General features: G+C 40.4%; 1 protein-coding gene across 3 annotated transcripts in view; it reads right to left on the bottom strand.

Annotated features, from left to right (window-relative positions):
* The window catches only part of arhgap24 (Rho GTPase activating protein 24), a 453,346-nt gene that overhangs the window by 223,303 nt on the left and 209,090 nt on the right, over window positions 1-20,953 (bottom strand). For all 3 annotated transcript variants that reach the window (XM_043696029.2, XM_087985819.1, XM_087985826.1), the window contains exon 3: window positions 9,451-9,538. In XM_043696029.2, the coding sequence (XP_043551964.1) occupies window positions 9,451-9,538 (88 nt within the window). The remainder of the gene's footprint in view (window positions 1-9,450; window positions 9,539-20,953) is intronic.

Genomic DNA, 20,953 nt, shown 5'->3' with positions numbered 1-20,953 from the left:
GATTTCATCAATCTACCTTTAAAGGAAGGTCCCACTCTCCAGGGAACAACTCTAGTGAACCTTTGTTGCATTCCCGCTATGGCAATAAGATTCTTCCTTCGGTAAGGGGATTAGAACACACAAATATGAACTCCCATTAAAGTTTTACAAAACTGAAGCAAGCCTTCACCATCCTGGACTCAAATCCTCATGAGAAATTCTTGCTGCACCCGTAAGTGAGTGACTTATTGACGATGTCACCAGATCTTTTGTACTTTTAAAATATGAATTAGGATTAGAAGGAGGCACTCAGTCCTTTAAGCCTTCCTTGCCCTTCAATAAGATCATGATCTATTTGTGATCTGAATTTCACATTCCGGTTTAACTCCAATTGATTCCCTTAAATATTAAGAATCTACCCACCTCCACATTAAATAATATTCAATGACCTCAACTCGATTGCCACTGAAGCAGAGTTCCAAAATGATACAACCCTCTGAGAGAAATAATTTCCCTTCATTGCTGCCCTAAAAAGGCAACCACTAATTTTAAAATGTGGGATTTTTCACAAGAGAAAACATCCTTTTCATGTGTGCCTTGTCCTTATAGTCTTGAATCAAATTGCTCTTTGACCCTCTGCATTCCAATAAAACAAGCCCAGCTTATCCAAAAAGACAACTCACTCATTCCAGATATCAAACTAGCAAACTTTTTTCGAACCTTTTCTGAAGCATTGATATCTTTCTTTATATATGAAATCCAAAACTGTTCACAAAATTTCTGATGTGGATGACTGATGTCCTGTATAACTGAAGCATACCATCCTCACTTTTTAATGTTCAAATCCTTCCATTATAATAAAGAACAGTATTCCATTAGCCTTCTCAAACACATGCAGTACCTGGATATTAACCTTTTTTGACTCATGGCCTAGAATGCCTAGATTTATCTGCACCTCAAAAGTCTGTATCCTCTGTTGAAATAATATACTGCTTTTTGTTCTCCCTGCCAAAATGAACAACTTCACATTTTCCTACATTACATCTATCTGTCAGATTTTTGCCCATTCACTCAACCTCTCTATGTCTACCTGCATCGTTGTGATTTCATCTTCATAACAAATGTTCCTACCTGCCTTTGTGTCATCTGCACATTTAGCCACCATGCCTCCAATGTATCTTTAATAAATCTTGGATAGAAATTGTAAAAAAGTTGAGCTACCAGCGGAGACCCAGGCAGAATGCCATTTATCATGTTCTGCCAATCTGAAAAAGATCCTTTCATGCGTACTCTGTTTCCTGCCAGCTAGTCAGTCAGTCAGTCGATCTATTATCCATGCTATGTTACTCCCTAGGCTACAAGCTCCTACATTGCACACTCCCTTCTATCTGGAATTTTGTCAAAAGCCTCTGGAAATCTAAGTACATGAATTGACTTCCTGTCATCCACAGTACATGTTACTCCCTCAAAAAATTGGTTAAACATAATGCCTCTTTTACAAAATCATGTTGACTATTCCTGACTACCTCGAGTTCTTCTAAGTGCCAGTTATAAACTCGATAAGATCTGATTCTAATATCTTTCTTGTGATAGATATCAAGCTAATTGGTCTATAGCTTATTGTTTTCTACCTCCCCCCCTTTGTGTAAAGGGGGGTTATAAAGGGACCAAGGAGTATGGGGAGAAAATTACATTGAGAACGAGCAATGGCCATGATCATACTGAATGGCATAGCAGGTTCAAAGAGTCAAATAGCCTACTCCTGCTCCTAGTTTCTATGTTGCTATGTAAATGCTACTTTAAAGTTTGATGGAACCTTTGCAAATCTAATGAATTTTGGAAAATTAGCACCAATATACCTACTACTTTACTAGGCACCTCTTTTAAGGCCCATGAATGATATCCGTCAGGACCCAGAGATGTATCAGCCCACTGGTCCACCAGTTTGCTCAGTATCACTTCTCTAGTGATTGTAATGTCACCACATTCTTCACTTCTTCAAATCTCCTAAATTACAGGATATTACAAAGATTTTTCTAAGTCCTCTATAGTGAAACCAGAAGCTAAATTGTCATTCCTTATATCTGCCATTTCTTTATTACCTACCATTAACTCCCCATTCTCAATCCCTCGAAGATCAGCACTTACTTAACTTGCTCTTTTCTTTTCAGATATTTATAGAGAAACTCTGGCAATCTATCTTTGAAGGAACAGCAATATATTTCCAAGTCAGACTGAATCCTTGGACAGGAATTTGCAGATAATGTTGCTCTTATTTATGCGTTGCCCTTGTCCTCCTGGTTGGAAGTAGTTGAGAGATTGGAAATTACTATTTAACAGGCCTTGGTCAATTTTGAAATACATTGTGTAAATAGTAGACACTGTTCCGAATGAGTATCAGTGGTGGAGACGGAGTGTTCTCGAGGTCTCCAGGTCCTCAAACTTTTTTTTAAAAAAAGAAATGTTTTGAACCCCCTTAATTATTACCTGATTACAGATTCATAAATCGACACCAGCAGAAATCTATTACCACCGGTGTGGTCATCCAATAGAAAATTTGAGACTGGACAGCAACTATTGGAAAATGACTTGTTTGCAAATGTATTAAGAACTTGCATCGATAATCCATTGAGGGAATTCCGGTTCTGAAGAATGGACCTGAAACATTAATTCTGCTTTCTCTCCACCAATGATGTTGAATTTCTCCAACAACTTCTGTTTGTACTCCATTGAGAGATGTTTTGTGATCATATGGGATTCACCTTCAGTGAAATCGCAAACATACCTTTACCACAAATTAAACAACAAAGGAAACATATGACATTACTTTTTGGAGAAGATCTGTATAATCGAAAACAAGTGTCACTGTGAAAGGTACAAGTGACATTTGTTTGGTAGTGTTTGTTGTTAATGTTTATCACACTTGAATGTATTGAATAGCTTCAAGAGATATGCAAAGACAGCAGTGCCAATGCAGGAGAACTGTAATTAAATATACTGAAAATATCTCTTGTATGTTCAAAGTCTTGCGAGCACTTCCAAAATTTCAATATTTCTTCAGGCATAAATAGAGAAATTTCTATTCACTTACTCTGTGAGCCATTCACTAAACAAGGCACAAATACATAGAATTTCTGCGAAATGTTTTTATTCGTTCACTATTGTGTGATAGCAAACCATGAGGAATTCACAACTTGTGTGTATGCCCTGAAACAAAAGAGGTTCAAAATTTAGAAGGTGTTGGTGCAGTGATTGTAACAAGGTCAGCCAGGTGGACCTCATTCAATATGAGTTCCGTGATTGGGGTTGTTAACCTGGGTCCAATCAGGGAGCCCTAGCTGACAGATATAAACCAGAGTCAGGTGGCTCAGTGGTTAGCACTGCAGTCTCACAGCGCCAGGGACTGGGGTTCGATTCCAGTCTCTGGCGACTGTCTGTGTGGAGTTTGCACATTCTCCCTGTGTCTGCGTGGGTTTCCTCCCACAGTCCAAAGATGTGCAGGTCAGGTGGATTGGCCATGCTAAATTGCCCATAGCGTTAGGTGCATTAGTCAGAGGGAATTGTGTTACTCTTCGGAGGGGCAGTGTGGACTTGTTGGACCGAAGGGCCTTTTTCCACACTGTAGGGAATCTAATAAAAAAAAAACCAGAGTCAGAAGTTCTGTTCATTCTGAGAGCTGGCTCTGTGCTGGCTGGATTGTGTCAAGGACTCTCCATGTGTAAATAAAGGTTGCCATGGAGACAGGATACCGGCCTCTATGCAGTTAGTTCAGTGGTAATGAAAGAAAAGTACACTCCTGAAGAAATTCGCTTGCAACAGTTGTATTTGAGTTGGGGTAAGCATTTCTGACATTGTGTCATTATTTGGGATGTTTGACTCGTTCGATCCTGCCATTGAAGATTGGGCATGTATGTGGAAAGAGTGTGTTATTTTTTCAGGTAAATGACATTGGGGCAGATGAAAAGTTATGAATATTATCTGACAGCTTGTGGACCCACAGCTTTTTCAGTTATTAAGAGCTTAACTTTCCCTGAGCGACAGATACTAAAACTTTCAAGAGTTGATGGATTTTGTTAAGGAATATTACAATCCCAAACCTCCTCTAATTCTGGGTGCAATTGGTTTTACCCGGCAATTTGAGAACCAAGGGAATCGTATTGAGATTTTGACTAGGTTGAGATGATTGGCAGAGACATGTGACAGATTTAAATCTTAATGAGATGCTGAGATCCTGTTTGGTATGTGGGATGAATGCTGCAACCATGCAAAAGTGCATACTAGCTGATGCCCAAGTAGATTTCAAACAGAAAGTGCAATTGGTTTTATCACTGGAAAAATAGCAAGTGGGGTGTATGAGTTGCAGGGCATTCTGATGGAAGTAGACACCCTCACCATTCCAAATGAACTTGGGGAACAGCACTTGGATGAAGGAAATTGCATAGCCTCACTCAGGACATATCCTGAACAGACAGACTCTAGGTCAGCCCACAGCAAAACCCCAAAACTAAGCCAAGTCTCAGCCAATGGTCAAAATTTTCTTCAGGATCCGGGCTGGCAAGCCATTGTAGTTGCTGTCGGCATGTGGACTTGAGACAGCTAAAGAGACCTAAATTGAGGAAGAGAATTCCTAGGCCGGTACCCAGGAGAGCGCACACCCTGGAAAGTCTACCTACATCTAGTTGGAACTGTTAACTTGCTTAGCCAAACCAGAACCGATCAAAATAAACATCTGGTTAATGATCACCCAGCTCTAATGGAGGTCGATACCGACACGGCTGTTTCAGTGATTGCAGAATCAATCTTCCACAAAATTTGCTCCGGTCTCCAACCCACAAAGTTGCACAAGACCTCAGTTGGACTGAAAACCTAAACCACAGAACCTTTACAGATTAAAGACTTTGGTTCCGGTCTTTATGAGAAGCAGCTGGTTCAGTTACCACTGATTGTAGTAAAAGACTTGGGCCCAAGCATGATGGGTGAAATGGGTTGAGAAATATTCACCTTGATTGGCTTAACGTTTTTCGATTAGAAAATGGCTGCCTAAGTGAAGTGCTAATTAAATATCCAGAAGCTTTTCAGAAAGGTCTAGGGACTATCAAAATAGCCAAGGGCACCTTGTATGATTATCAGGAAGCAAACCCACAATTCTGCAAGGCCCGTTCAGTATCATTTGCCTTATGGGTAAAAGTAGAGGCAGAAATTAGGAGGCTAGAAAGAGAAAGAATCATCAAACCAGCCCAGTTTGTGGAATGGGCAGCATTGGTTGTACCAATTGTGAAACCTGTCGGGTCAGTACACATTTGTGGAGATTTTAATCAAACAGTGATGTGTTTTTCACAGCTGAATAAATCCCAATCCCTCACATAAAGGAATTATACACAAAGCTGGTAAGGGACTGTCCTTCACGAAGCTGGGCATGAGCCATATGGTTAGATGAGGATTCACAGAAGTATGGCACAGTTAATATCCATAAGGGTTTGTACCAACATATGAGACTGCCATTTAGGGTTACATCAGGCTGTCATTTTTTAGTGGACAATGGAGAACATTTTACAAGGTCTACCCAGGTCATCATTTACCATAGCATGCTAATAACAGGGAATACCAATAAGGAGCACTTAGAGAACTTGGACATATCCTTAGACCTTTCTCCCAGACAGGTGTATGGCTCAGAAGAGAAAAATGTATGTTTGAGGCACCCAGAGTGACCTACTTGGGCTACAAAGTCAACAAGAATAGGGTACACAGATTGGAAGATGAAGTGAGGATGATCAAAGGTGCCCCAGCTCCCATGTCTGCATCAGAGCTTAGACCTTTCCGTGGGCTGGTGATCTATTATGGAAAGTTCATACATTACCTGGCCTCCATCCTGGCACCTGTCAATCAACTCTTAAAAAAGGGTCAGCCTTGGATATAGTCATGAAGCCATGCCATTGCTTTCAATGAAGTGAAGAAACTGCTATCATATTCTAAGGTGTTAGCACACTATGATCCCAAGAGAGATCGGGTGATGCCCCCCCATACAGCATCAGGGTAGTAGGAGCTCATCGGTGGCCCATGGGGCAGGAATTCCCAATAGCGTATGCATCCTGCAGTTCGGCTAATGCAGAGTGTATATATGCCCAAACAGAAAAAGGAGTTTTGTTGGTGGTATTTGGAGTCAGGAAGCTCCACAATACCCTTCCGGATGTAGATTTGTAATAATAATGGACCACAAACTCCTGCTAGGTCTACATAAAGAGAACAAGGCAGTGCCGCCCATAGCTTCAGCCAAATTCAATGGGGGGCTTTAATTCTAAATGCATAAAATTATAAGTTGAACACTGTCTGGGAGGCCAAGTAGTGAATGCGAACACATTGAGCTGCCTTCTGCTGGCAGATACAGCACCAGTGGTACCTCCACTGGAAGAGTCTGTAACAGCTTTAAATTTTCTGGACACACCTCCAGTCACAACTGACAATATCAGACCTCAGACGCAGAAAGATCTGGTCCTGGCAAAACTGAAACAGCTGGTGGTAATGGGGGAGACATAGGAGCCATCACAACCAGAATTGAAAGCATTTTGGATCTGGAGAGACCAGGATGGCCTATTGTTATAGGGAGCAAAGGTTGCCACTAGATACTGGTTAAACTCCGCCAGGGTCATCCAGGGGTTTCCAAGGTGAAGAATGTTGGCAAGAAGTTATGATTGGTAGCCAGGGTTGGATGCTGCCATAGCTCCATTGGGGGGGCAGTGCCCAGAGTGCCAACAAGGACAAAAATTACCACCAGCAGCTCCAACACATTTGTAAGAATGGCTGAGTAAATTCAGGACTTGGTTACACATTGATTATGCATGTCCTTTCATGGGCTTACTGCTCTTAGTCATTGTAGACACTCACTCAGAGTGGCTGGATGTGCATAGAGTTCAAACACAGGGACAATGATAGAAAAACTGTGAGTATCTTTTGCAATACATGGACTCCCTGAAATGTTGGTCACAGTTAATAGGCCATTGTTTACCAGCAGGGAATCTGAGTATTTCCTAAAGTCGAACAGTATTTGTGATATAAGGAAAACTCCATACCATCCATCATCCAAAATTCTAGCAAAAAGAGCAGTCCAAACTTTGACGACTAGGCTGAAAGAAACAATCTACAGCTTCACGAGATACCAAACTGTCCCGTTTCATATTTGATTATAGGACCAGCCCTCATGCAACTACAGGGATGGTTCCTGCAGAGTTGCTAATGGTGAGAAGACTGCATCAGGTTAAACCTGATCTTCCTGGACCTGGACGGTATCAGGAACGTCATTGCCAGACACAGACTCCGCTAAGTGAGAGAGGCCTGATGAAGGGCTTTTGTCCGAAACATCGACTCTCCTGCTCCTCGGATGCTGCCTGACCTGCAGCACCTTTCCAGTGCCACACTCTCGACTCTAATCTGCAGCATCTGCTTCCTCACTTTCGTCTAAGTGAGAGAGACTGTTTACTTCAGTGGTTGAAGTTTGGTGTAGGAACCACTAGAATGGCCCTGCATGGGTTCGAGGCATGGTCCATGTGAGATCAGGTCCAGTGACGTTTGAAGTTCAGGTAGGGTGTGATGATCCTGAACAAGCATGTGGACTGTATGAAAGCTGTAAACTTGCTAACGGTGTGGGGTAAAATTTGCCTTTCCGAATGTTCCAGAATCCAAGGGCCCTCTCTGTCAATCAAGCGTTGAAGAGACCTTAGAACCTGAGATGGACACGGCAGATGTTGGTGCCTTTTTTGCCTGAAGAAGAGAATGAGTTTCTTCCAAATGCTCTGGGTGCAAGAGGTGAGCTACTGTGTCTTGCATATCAGAGGAATGTGACACGGTGCTAAAACGCCACATGAGGAACTACAAAAACAAACACTAGCTAATGTCCTGTGACTCAGAGGGGGAGGGATGCAGTGAACTTAACGAGGTCAGCCAGATAGATCTTAGAGAGCTTATATGGGTTCCCTGATTGGGACCGTTAACCTGGTCTAATAAGGGAGCCCTGGCTGGCAGACATAAACTAGCGTCAGAGGTGTGTTCACTCTGCAAGCTGGCTCAGAGGGAGTGGGATCAGTGTGAAGGACTCTCCACGTGTAAACAAAGGGTGACTTGTTGACGAGACACCAGCCTCTGCGGAGTTACTTCAGCTGAATTCAAATTTTCACTTGACATGCTGAGTTTATGTATCTAAGAGTACATTTGTCCACCTACCTCCGAAAAATAACTTTAAAAGACTGTGGTTCAGGTTTCGACATGAAATGAGCAGCAAGTCTGGGGTCTATGAAAGTGAGCAGTAGGCTCCTGGTTAAACAAGGTGAAAGGGCAATCTGAAGAAGCTCAGGATAGGGAGGTTACTCCTCTATACCAGGTTTTATTCCTACACCCAGAAATAGATGATGCAGCTGTTTCAAATAAAGTTGAGGTCCGATTGTTGTACTTAAGCCAGCCTTTTGAATATCAGCAAAATTCCTGTCCTCCTCAGACAGGGCCTCACAGGTTGTCTGAAAAATGTCAATAAAAATTAAAAAGATGTAAGTGCAACTTGACTCCAGTGAAGCCTGATATCTTTTATCCGCTGATATCTTCACCCTGTCTCTGTATATAGTCTGCTCTGTAGAAAGCCACTTATTGTATGTATTTGTGATAAAAGACATGTGTGTGCACTTTTTCCATGCTTCTAGACTTGGTCGAAGGATGAAGGCCTGTGCAGTAAACTCTTTCTATGAGGAAGTGGGGAGGAGAGCTTCTTTAGTGCGAAAAGGAAAAGCAGAAATTTGCTCATGCTTACCTTACAGCTCCTGGTAACAACTCCCAAGAAAAGCGTAGTGCGTAACTGGCAGAATAGATTTGGAACAGAGCAGAAGAATTTAAGACTATGGGACTTTGAAAATAAGTCATGGGAGTATTTATTGCTATCAACTTGTTTATAATGAAATCCTTGCATATGATAAAGGCAGCACCTCTAGATTTCATTCTAACAAGATGTGTTTAACTGATTCACAATAAAAAAAAATACAAGCTCCCACATTGTTACATATTGCTGTAGTGTGCTGGCTAATTGCAATAATTTTCACCACAGGTTGTTGAAATAAATATATGGTCATGAAAAATTTACCACAGCTTTTTGTGAGATTATTAAATGATTTGACCATGCAAAAGACTAGAAAATAGACTGCTATAGCTTTCAATACTTTCAAACCGTTTTTTTTTCAGTTTGGATACCATTCATGCTGTGAAATAGTTACCTTTCTCTTGGTCATAATTCGAATGTTATGCATCTTTTTGAACCAGCTCTATATCCCCAAGCTGGAAAAATAGTAGCTTCACCTTTTCAATTCAATATATTTCAGAAAGGACAGCAGTGTTTCAATAGGTGATGTATGATCATCTTTGGCATCTCTATGTGCCATTGGGTAATCATATAACATGATTATATGAAAAAAATGAAAAAAACATAATGTCTCTTACCAGGCACAATTTCAAAAAGGAACTTCCTGGACTCATCTCCATTGCATGAGTGCTCAGTGACATTATTTCCAGGCAAGAAAATGGTCCCCTGTAAAACAGATCAAATTATATTGTTAAAAAAAGGTCCTGCATGGGATAACAAGCTGCAAACAAGAGTAATGTAGGTTATGCAATTATAAACAAGCTATAAAAAAAGTTGAGCACTTTTCAGTAATTCACATTGCTGTTTCAAATTATTAATAAGCAGGAATTTTACTGGACAATGTTATGGCTGTCAATATTAATTGAGAAATAAAAAAAGTTAAGCACCGTATACAATGTTGGGATTTCCCAAAATACTTACAGCCAATGAAATATTGTTGAGATATATTCAGTGCTGTCATTTCGGAAATGTGTAATGAGGCTTGACTGGATCTATTGATGTTCTGGAATAACTGCACCCAAGAAATGCATAGTTTGATTGATAGCTATGACCTATTTTGTCAATTGCAGAATGCTTCCGCACACAAAATAAAGTGGCTTGGTGTACATAGCTTCTATTGTTGAGACTTGAAACATATGGATGATAGATACTTTTATTGGGTTGTACTAAAACCAGCTTTTTTTTAAATGAAGTCGAAAGTTATGATTGAATGATTTGCTTTTTAGCTACTGTGACTCTCAGGTTTATTGGCTCTGCATATTGGATAAAAGGACATGGACAGTGTAGCTTGGAGAGGACGGGCTTTGGGAGTGGGGAGAAGAAAGCAGTAGCCATGAAGGTGTATGAGAGGCCACAAATTGGTGAGTGCAAGGGCATAGCTTGTAATGGGTGACCTGACCTTTTAAATATTCCCTCATCCAGATATGGTTCATGACGTAAACACAGAGGTTGCTGGAAAAGCTCAGCAGGTCTGGTAACAGCTGTGAAGAGAAATCAGAGTTAACATTTCAGGTCCAGTGACCCTTCCTCAGAACTGATGGTAGTTAGGAAAATGTCAGTTCTTATTGCAGAGGGTGAAGTGGGGGAGGGAGTAAGGAGTAAATGATCGGTGATTGGGGATAGAGCACAAAGAGAGGCAAGAACAGTTGGACAGACAAAGAGTCGATAACGGTATAGCTGGGAGGGTGAACAGCTGTTAATGGAGACTGTTAGCCACTAACAATGTGTTGTGTGTAAGAGCGGACTGTGTGATCAAAAGATCTGGTGTGTGGGGTGTGGGCTATGACATAGTAAACCCTAAAATTCTTGAACTCTATATTGAATCCAGAGGCTGTAAATCCCCAAGTAGAAATTGAAGTGTCATTCTTCCAGCTTACTCTGAGATACTGGCCAGCAAAGACATCACCAATCAAGAAAACTGATTGGATTAAAAGCAGGGCCTGATGGCCTGCACCTTAGGGTATTAAGTGGAACTACAGTAGAGATAGTGAATGCATTAGTTATGATTTTCCCAAATTCCTTGGAAAGGTGCCAGTGGATTCTAGAAACATGTTAATATGACACCCTTATTCAAAAAAGGTGATTGGAAGGAAGTAGGAAAATATGGATCAGGTACTTTGACCTCTGTAGTGGGGGAGTTGCTGGAATTAATCATAAAGGAGAAGCTAACTGAATACTTGGAAAAACAAAGCTCAGTTCACCAGTATCAGTACAGTCTCATGAAGAGTAAATCATGCTTGACAAACTTGCTGGAGTTCTTTGAGGATGTAACCAGCAGAGTGGATAATGGGGATCCAGTTGATGTGGTATATCTAGACTTACAGAAGGCATTTGACAAGGTGCTGCATAAAAGACTGATCCAGATGGTTAGATCCAGGGGTTAGGGGTAGAGTATTGGCTTGGATAGAGGATCAGCTGACTGTCAGAAAGCTGAGGGTCTTTACGCAGAGTTGTGACTGCATGGAATGTGTTGCCAGCTGTGGTGGCGGAAGCAGAGTCATTAGGGACATTTAAGTGACTGCTGGACATGCACATAGATAGCAGTGAGTTGAGGGGTACGTAGGCTAAGTTATTATATTTTACATTAGGATTAAATCTTGGCACAACATCATGGGCCAAAGGGCCTGTTCTGTGCTGTACTTTTCTATGTTCCATGTTCTATTATAAATGAGTCCTTCTCTAGATGGTGAACTATAACTAGTGGGCTCCACAGGATTCAGTTCTCGGACTTAAACTATTTACAATCTATGTCAATGATCTGCAAAAAGGGTCAAAGTATAACATAGCAAAGTTTGCCAGTGATACTAAAATAGATGGGAAAACAAGCAGTGATGAGGAGATAAAGAGTTTACAGATGGGCATTGATAGGTGAGGAGAATGGGCCAGATTCTGGCAGATGGAATTTAATGTGGATAAGTGCATGTTGTCCATTTTATCTGAAAAAAATAAAATGGTAAATTATTATTTAAATGGGAGGCAGATTCAAAGTGCATCAGTGCAGAGGGATCTGGGCATCTTTGTACATGAATCACAGAGAGTGGGTATGCAGGTGCTGCATGTAATATGAAAGGCAAATACAATCCTGGTATTTATTACAAATTTATTTATTATTAAAAGTAACGAAGTGTTAAAATTATATAGGGCATTGGTGAGACCACATCTGGAATACTGTGTCCAGTTTTGGTCTCCTTGCTTGAGGAAGGATGTGGTGGCACTGGCGGCAGTTCAGAGGGGGTTCACCGGGTTGATCCCAGGAATGAAAGGGCTACTGTACAAGGAGTAGTTGAATAGCTTGGGCTTGTACTCACTAGAGTTCAGAAAAATAAGGGGGTGATCTGATTGAGGTATATAAAACTCTAAAGGGGATAGAGAAGATGGGCATTGAACAGATTTCCCCCCCTTGTGGGACTTTAAATACTGTGTTCTATGATCATGCCCCACTTCTGTATTCGCTAGAGTTCAGAAGAATGAGGGGGGATCTAATTGAAATATATAAAATGCCAAACATGTTTGACAAGGTAGATGTTGAGCAGATGATTCCCCTCGTCAGAACATCTCAAACATGAGGTCATAGAAACCGAGTGAGAGGAGTTGGGTTCAAAACTGAGATGAGGAGAAATTATTTCTCCCACAGATTTGTCAATCTGTGGAACTCACTGCCCCAGAGTGCAGTGCAGGCAGAACCAATCAACAGATTCAAGAAAGAGATACATATATTTCTGATAAAATATAGGATAAAGAGCTATGGGGAGCAGGTAGGAAAGTAGAGTTGAGACCAGGAGAAGATCAGCCAGCATCATGTAAAATGGCAGACCAGGCTCAAAGATCTGAATTGTTCACTCCTGCTGATTATTCCTATATTCCTAAATGTTAGTCATAACATTTACCATTAAAACATTTGTAGTGTTGACCATGGATACAGTCACTGAGAGATCGAAACATAATGGTGATTCATTCACTCCATTATAGCAAATTTATTGAAGCAACATTTCATAAAACAGACAAAGTTAAAGCACGTTCCATAATCTGACCAGTGAGCAGCTGCTTTCTAATGCGGAGCTGCAAGCTGAAGAACTGGAGATGTGGTAAGCCAGTTTGACTTGCCACATTGCTGACCATTTGTCTTAATCACTGACCGATCAGGTGCACACATTCAACATGTTGATGTTCTCAATCCTGTCATCAAACCAGTGGCCACACCAGAAGCAATGCTTGAAACTTCACAGCTCTTTACAGAGGATCCTCCCACAGCTCAAACACAAATGCACAGAACAATAGTGTCAGAGCTTCGGAAATTTATTTCCTCATGTCACATTGCCCACGACCAGCATCTTGAACAGAGGGTTCATCATAACAATAAGGAACTGAGCAAGTGACTGCAACTGCAATGTGATTTTCACATCGCTGATTTAATGGTTTGAAACAATAGTAAAAAAATTTTAAAAATTTTTTAAAAATGTTGCTTTAAGGTCACTTTATGATGTAACACTCAGCAAGTGCAAATCAATCTGATATAGAGTGTGCCATATTCCTATTAGATTTTCAATAATGTAGGTTGTGAAAAGGTCTTCAACCATAAAAAGACATTTTATTTTCCAAAGAAACCGTTTGATCACTGACCGTCCCTCCCAGGATCATTTTAGAAGTGCAATCTTCACTGATGATTGTACAGTGCACAGTTCCATTTCTAGCTTCTCAGTGTAAAAGTCTGAAGAACTGGACAGAATCTCGCCTTGGGCTTGTAAGTGGTAAGTAATCTACATGCCAGACAATTGTCACCTCTAACAACAGAATCTAAACATCTCCCCTTGACATTCAGCAGCATTGCCATCACTAATGTAACCATCACCAGTATCTTGGATCTGTGACAAATAGCAAATTTGATTCTCCGAAGTCTCTCCACCACCACCAAGGCACAAGCTGGGAATGTTATGCCAATGCTCTCGACTTCCCTTGATGTGCGCTAGTCCAACACTGAAGAGGTTAGACACTGTCTAGGGTGAAGAAGCCATTTGATTGGTTCCCTATCCACCACCAATGCCCACTGGTAGCAGTACTCTGCAACCAGTACCATAGGGAAGACCAAGGACAGCACAGTATTCAAACACCATCACCACCAGAGAGGTTCCCTCCATCAATGAGTGAAGCAAAAAGTCATCATTAGTTTGCAATGGCAGAGTGCGACTTTTCTGCTATTTTTCTCAAAATAAATGGCATCTTCATAGATACATGACTAGGAAGGATTTTTTTGTCATAGAATCCCTACAGTGTGGAAACAGGGCATTTGGCCCAACAAGTCCACACCGACCCTCTGAAGAGTAACCCACCCAGACCCATTCCCCTACCCTATTATTCTACATTTACCTCTGACTAATGCACCAACCTAAACCTTACTGAACACTATATGGACAATTTATGGACCAATTGCTGGCAAATGGGACTAGATCAGATTGAGATTTCTGATCGGTACAAATGAGTTGGCCCGAAGAATCTGTTTCCAGGCTGCATGATTCTATGACTCCATACTCAATTCTGTACAACATATGGAAGAAGGTTTCAGATGGTGGAGTTTTCCATCACTCCACCCAAATTTAGCAGCAAACACATCCCCACTGATTGCGGCAGCTCGTAGTCACGTAATGCTCTAAGTAATGCATTAGTTGACTGGTGATAGGACAATCACTCCTTATTCAGATGAATATCCCATCTTAGAGCTTGCAGCCATTCTCTTTGACAAGCAGCTCTATAATTCCTGTAGCACAGTGACATGAACAGCCAAGACAGGGACTACGAGCAGACTCTAAATTCCAGAGTTTAGGTCTGCATGGGTGCAGGGACCCTCATAATGAGAGGGAAAGTGAAGCCCAGAGGAGTGCAGAACTCAGGTTTTGTGGTCTTCATGAACAGCATGGGATTGAAGGAGCATTCAACCAGTGTAGGGACCTTTAAAGAATCTGCTCCCAATTCTACAAGAAGCAACTCCTCTCCTGTGTCTCCACTGACTGTCTACGGTCCATGCGGCACAGCTCTGGAATGTGATGGAATACTCTCCTGGATGCGTGCCATTCCAACAACTCTCAAGAAGATTGACACCATCCAGGAGAAAGCAGTCCATTTGATTAGCGCTCAGTTAACAATCTTCAACATTGTGTCCCTTTACTACAAACACACAGTGTCAGCTTGGACCATGGACAAGATGCAATGCTCTAACTTAGTAAGGCTCCTTCAACAGCAACTTCTAAACGTGCAACCTCCACCACCTAGATGGACAAGAGCAGTAGATACATGGGAAGACCAACATCTGTCAGTTTCCCTGCAAGTTATTCACTATCCTGACTTGGATATATTGCCATTCTTTCAATGTCACCACCAAATTTTCATGAACATTTAGGGAGATTATGCCAAGATCCCATAAATGAATGAATGAAGAAGAAACTTTCCCAGACCTTTCCTAACAATGAATATCCGATCCTTTTATCATCATCAACTGAAAAGAGCCTAATTTTTCACACAATTCTTCTTCAGCTCTAACCTCTTATTCTTAATATCCCACAATTCATAGTTTAAGGATATTTCAAAAATGTGACCATAAATCTGCACAATATCCCAATATATTGTAAAATTCAAAGTCACATATTTGTGTTTCTGTTCAATAATCTCCTATAAATTTCCTGTTACAGTTGAAATTTAATCCGTATTGAAGCCAGAAATGTTGATCAAATTCTCAGTGGTAAACTCTCTGCTGTCTGAAGGATGGTGAACATTGCAGCATTATTGAGCTGCTGATATTGTGCTGAAATACGAGTGATGCTGATGTTACAACTGGGCAAGTCAGATCCCAGAATGAAATTTGGCTTGATAGATAATGTGATGGTCACTTACTGAAACACAAGCACACATGGCTGCAGATTCTCTTCCATAAGATTAAAAAAAAGTTCATCATATAAAAGGGAAAACAACCAAAAAAAAAGGATGTTTAAATATAGGAGGGTTTAGAAAAATCCAAAAACACACAGTGAATACAATTATCACTATTCTCCAAAACCATCATTTCACAATTTCACATCCAGCAAAAATACCCACGTCAAACCATTAAGTTTGACTCAACTAATTCTGCCCAGTTCTTTTCTGTGAACGGTGAATTCTTCTGTGAATGCTCAAGATTTAAAGCTTATACCTTCTCAGTCTTGTAATAATCTGCACATTTTTTACCAAATACTCCTGGTCTAGAAGTTGTACAAATGAAGTTTCTACTGGAGTAGCTTATACCCTGAACTCTACTATTCTCCTATCTGCTAGAGAAATTATTTCGACCAGTCAGGTCTCCTCTGAACTGTTGAAAAGCTTCCAATCTGTGGGTTTCCTAAAGCTAAAATCAATCCTCAATTACTCTAAACCAAAAAAAAGCTAATGGCCTTTTACATTTACACTGTTGGTCAGAAACTCTGCACAGTACTAATACTATTTCATTAACCCTCAGGGGGGTCCCTACTCTCTGACACATATTGGATGAGGTCAATGTTGAGAAGGACTGATTTACTTACTTTGTTTTAAAAGCCTTCAGAAAAATAACCAATACCATATGCCATTATTTTGAAAACCAAATTCTAATAATTGCTAACTGCATGATAAAGTTATCGAGAAACAGATTTAGACTTCCTCAATGTCTCAGTCTCTGAAAGTATTATGTCATATAGAAATGGATCCAAGAATCTGAGCTTGAGTAGCTGATTTCAGGTGAATGTGATGTTGGAAATACCGTGGTGGACTTCAACTTCCATCACTCAAGAGGAAAAATAAACGTCAGCGACCTCTGCTGGAATGTATGGAAGGTGTATGTAGATGTTGAGTGAGGAGAGAATAGAGCTGTAGTTCCTTCATTCTCAATGTTTGTCAAGAAACTACTTGAACAAGGTATCACTGAGGGCTGGCAAGATCTTTGCATCCTTTCATAAGGCTTCCTCTTCAGGACAACTTTGAAGATTAGGCCATTGTAAACTTACTCTTTTATAAAAATGTATTTATTATTTTTAAAATGATTAAATTGTATTAATTTATTTATGCACATATCTCTGAATTGGTCAGAATTTCTTGGCCATTCCTAATTTCCCAGAGGGCACTTTAAAGTCACCACACCGCTGTGGGTGCAGAGTCACATGTAGGCCAGATGGGGACAACAGCTTCCTTCCCTCAAGGATATTCATTGACTTTTTTACCCAACAATTGGCAACTGTTTCATAGTCATCATGAGTCAATTAATTCCAATGTTTTAAAACTTCAATCTCTACCCAAGGCACGATTTGAACTCAGGCTCCCAGAGCAATACCAGGAACTCTAGACTAATAAGCTAGTGATAATACCACTAGGCCATTGCCTCCCACGCTACCATTGTTTAGCGCAACTGTTGTCCTCTCGGTTTTAATGCTTTATCATTTGTGGGGAAGTTTAGCATTTAATACTAACTATTAATGTAAGTTTATGAAAAACCAAAATTGTAATTACCAAACAGATTCACAGAAACTTTTAAAAGCAATCATTATATTGACACACTTCACATCTTTCCATTCTTTAATTAGATGAATTAAAAGCTGATGTTAATCAGACTGATGTTTGCCATTAATAAAGGGAAAAGCAGCTTAATAATAAATAACAATAGACTCGGGCACCTTTCTAGACAATTTATATTCTTGATCCAATATTTTTTTTGAGGTGAACAATTGTTCAAACTGGATCAGAGTTTGGTTTCCAATGTGCTCAGAGAAATTAAGTCATCACTAACTCAACAAGTAAGAATGCACATCCTACATGATCTTCATCTTAAACGTTAAATCAAACTTCAACCAGAATTAGATTTTTTCAAAGCCTAACTGACCTCTCATCCAGACTTGACTGAGGAGTTTATCATTTTTTCTTTCAAATGAAGCCCTCAGTATAAATCCTGCTTATGCTCATATAGCAAAAAAATGTCCTAAATTGTACAACAACTTGTATTTGTACAGCACTCAAAGCAGAAATATAATGAGACAAAAAAAAATCAACAATCAACCAAAGGAGGAGTGACTAAAACCTTTGCCAAGGAAAGGCTTATGGAGGAAATGGGGCTTAAAGACAAAACCATAGAGCTTCTCCTTCGGCAGCCTCTCCGGATTGAGGATGACCTTCTTTCACTTCCACCTCATGTGTGCTGAGGTGACTAAATGGTCATTGGTGGTTATCTTGCCACATTTAGGGGATGATCTAATCTCTCTAGAAATATATCCCCTACTTGTGGAAAATGTATGGTGAGAGGAAATACGAAAATTCAAGGTAATCTCTGGATCCGGAGTCAACACTTATTTACCATCTATGATCACACTTGGATTGGGATGAACTCCTGAACGTGCACATTGCAGTTTCTGGGAGGAAGAATAAACAGGGTCGCATCGACCTGGCGATGCAATGTTTCACAACCCTTAAAATTGTTGATTGTGTCAAGGCAGGCTTTGTACAGCTATTCCAGATCATTGATTGATTCGATTTCATCATGGCTGGTCTGATTCTCCATAGTGGGTGTGGTTTGAATCTCCAGAACTGTGAATACATACTGGCAGGCTTACTACTGGTGCACCATTGATATCTACTGGGGAGAAGATTTTGAAATGCAAGATGAACTTGCCTGTTGGCACTGCATTGTGATTGTGCCACTGCACAGAACTGGTGATCCACGATATTCTGCAAGATGGTCTCTTGTAGGTTGTGCCATGGGGAACTTGTCAGGGGAACATGTTGTTTAGGGTCCTCCTGTGTCAATTTGGCTTTCAGGATGTGGTAACCTGTCCTCCGGGGACATACAATGCTAATGCTTGTAAAAGTTTTTGATGGCCTTATACCATCAACATGATGTGCTAGGTTGACAATATGAAAAGATTAGTCATCTTTCCAACAGCACTGCCTACACATGTCATCTGGATGGATCACAACCTGAATACGAACATTCTTCAGGAAGCAGGTGCTGTGAACACAGAGACAAGGATTCTGTCGCAACAACTCCAGTGGACACGCTGAGTGTCAAACACACCTTCTGAAGTGTGCTGACTGCTTCCAAACTTGTGATCAACCAAATATCATAGGATAAGCAAGAAGTGTTTAAAAATGCCCAGGAAATCCACCAAAAAATGTGATGACTGTCTTCACACTCAACAGCTGGGAAGAGAGTGCGCTAGATTACCTGTGATAGAGAGCCCAGCTTCACCGATGTGTCGTTGGCTTTGAAATAAGGCAGATGAAGGCGACCAATGACATATGAGCAAGAATCAGCTCAAGAAACCGTGTAACCCTCAGTGACACTGGGCTGACTAACTTCTTTTCCTCTGTGAATGCTGTTTCTCCCTTTACTTTCCCCTCTTCTTCTTCAACCTTGTACTCATGTCATCCCTATTTTACCCTAGGGTCATCTAATCATTAACCCTCTGAAACCTCCTGAGCACCATATTTCAGTAAGATCAGACAGAAGTGAAAGTACCCTCACCAAGTTTGTAGATGATACGAAAAGAGATAGGAAGGATCATAGTGAGGAGAACAAAAAGGATACAGACAGGTTAAGTAAGTTGGCAGTAACTTGGTTGATGGAATATAATGAAGGAAAACATGGAGGTCATGTACTTTGACAGGAAGAATAGAAGAGCTGAACACTCCCTAAATGGTGAAAGACTGCAGAAATCTTTAGAGCAGAGTGACTGGGGACCCTCCTCTGTGAATTACAAAAGGCCAGCAGATAACAGGGGAAGCAAATAGAATGTCGGCCTTTATTTCCAAGTAAATGGAATATAAAATCCAGGAGGTCTTGCTAAAACTACACAAGGCACCAGAGAGACCACACTGGAATACTCTGAGCAGTTGTGTTTACTTTATCTAAGGATAGATACACTGACATTGGAGGCAGTCCAGAACAGGCTCACCATGTTGATTGCTGGTATGGAAGGATTTTCACATGAGAAGAGGTTGAGCAGGTTGGGTGTGCTTATTGGGGTTTGTAAAAATGAAAGATTATTTTTTTTGAAACAGACGATGCTTAGGAAGGTTAACAGAGTAAATGCTGAGATGTTGTTTTTCCTTGTGGAAGAGACTAGGAGCAGCACGCATAACCTCAGAGTAAGGCATTGCCCAGTTAGAACAAGATGCAAATGATTTTTTTTCTCAGTAGTGAATCTACGCAATTTTTCACAGAGAGCTGTAGAAGCTGGGCTATCCAGTATATTCATGGCCTAGATTGTCAGATTTTTAATCAGTAAGACAAAAAAACTGTTCTGGAGTAAAAGCAGAAAAATGGAGTTGAGGATCATTAGAGCAGCAATGATCTCAATGAGCTGAATAACTACATCTGTTCCTACATTTTATGGTCTAATGAAAAATGATTGTTTAAATAGTACACGGTGTCATAATTCCTTCATTTGAGAAAAGCATAGAAGAAAATTGAGTGAAGCCAGAATGAAATCACCATTTTAAATACAATTCTAAGTACAATCACAGCATTGGAAGCTCAGACAAAAGACAGCTAAAGAAAAGATATTTATCTGGTCTGGAATTAAACCAGATCTCAGAGATGAAAGAACAATAAATTGCTGTACAATTTCAATCACAAAATTATTCTGTTTTCTCTCCTTGTAGATGAAGTCCCACATTCTGCTCTAAAAAAATAGAAATCACTGGAATTAATTTTCCAAAACCACAAATGTGTGGAACAGTATTGTACTAATTAACCAGGCTTCTTTTATTGAAAGCATTTTTAAAGAGCTACTGAGGTTAGTGGAGCCGGATATAAAAGCATTAATCAAAGTAATCTGCTCAAACCTTTCAGGCTAGTTCATCAGAGTAGCTTTCATTTATTGGGCTTCACTGCTATCCAAGAACCTGTTGCTAACTGTACGGTTTTATAATCAATCATTTGCTTGCACATTAACTTGTAAGTGAACCTTAATGTTTATGACCCTGAGTGAAACCGTCATTGGCACATGTTTTACAAAGTAGCTCTCAAAGCAGTCATTGAAAGCATCTGTTAATGAGCCAATTAATTTCTGAGCAGTTAATATTAATAGAGTTAGT

Source organism: Chiloscyllium plagiosum, unplaced genomic scaffold (genome assembly GCF_037043375.1).
Source record: "Chiloscyllium plagiosum isolate Xiang-an unplaced genomic scaffold, Cpla_swu_hap1 HiC_scaffold_1, whole genome shotgun sequence".
Lineage (NCBI taxonomy): Eukaryota > Metazoa > Chordata > Chondrichthyes > Orectolobiformes > Hemiscylliidae > Chiloscyllium > Chiloscyllium plagiosum.
The sequence above is the reverse complement of the archived record's forward strand: the minus strand, read 5'-3'. Positions and strand labels throughout refer to the sequence as shown.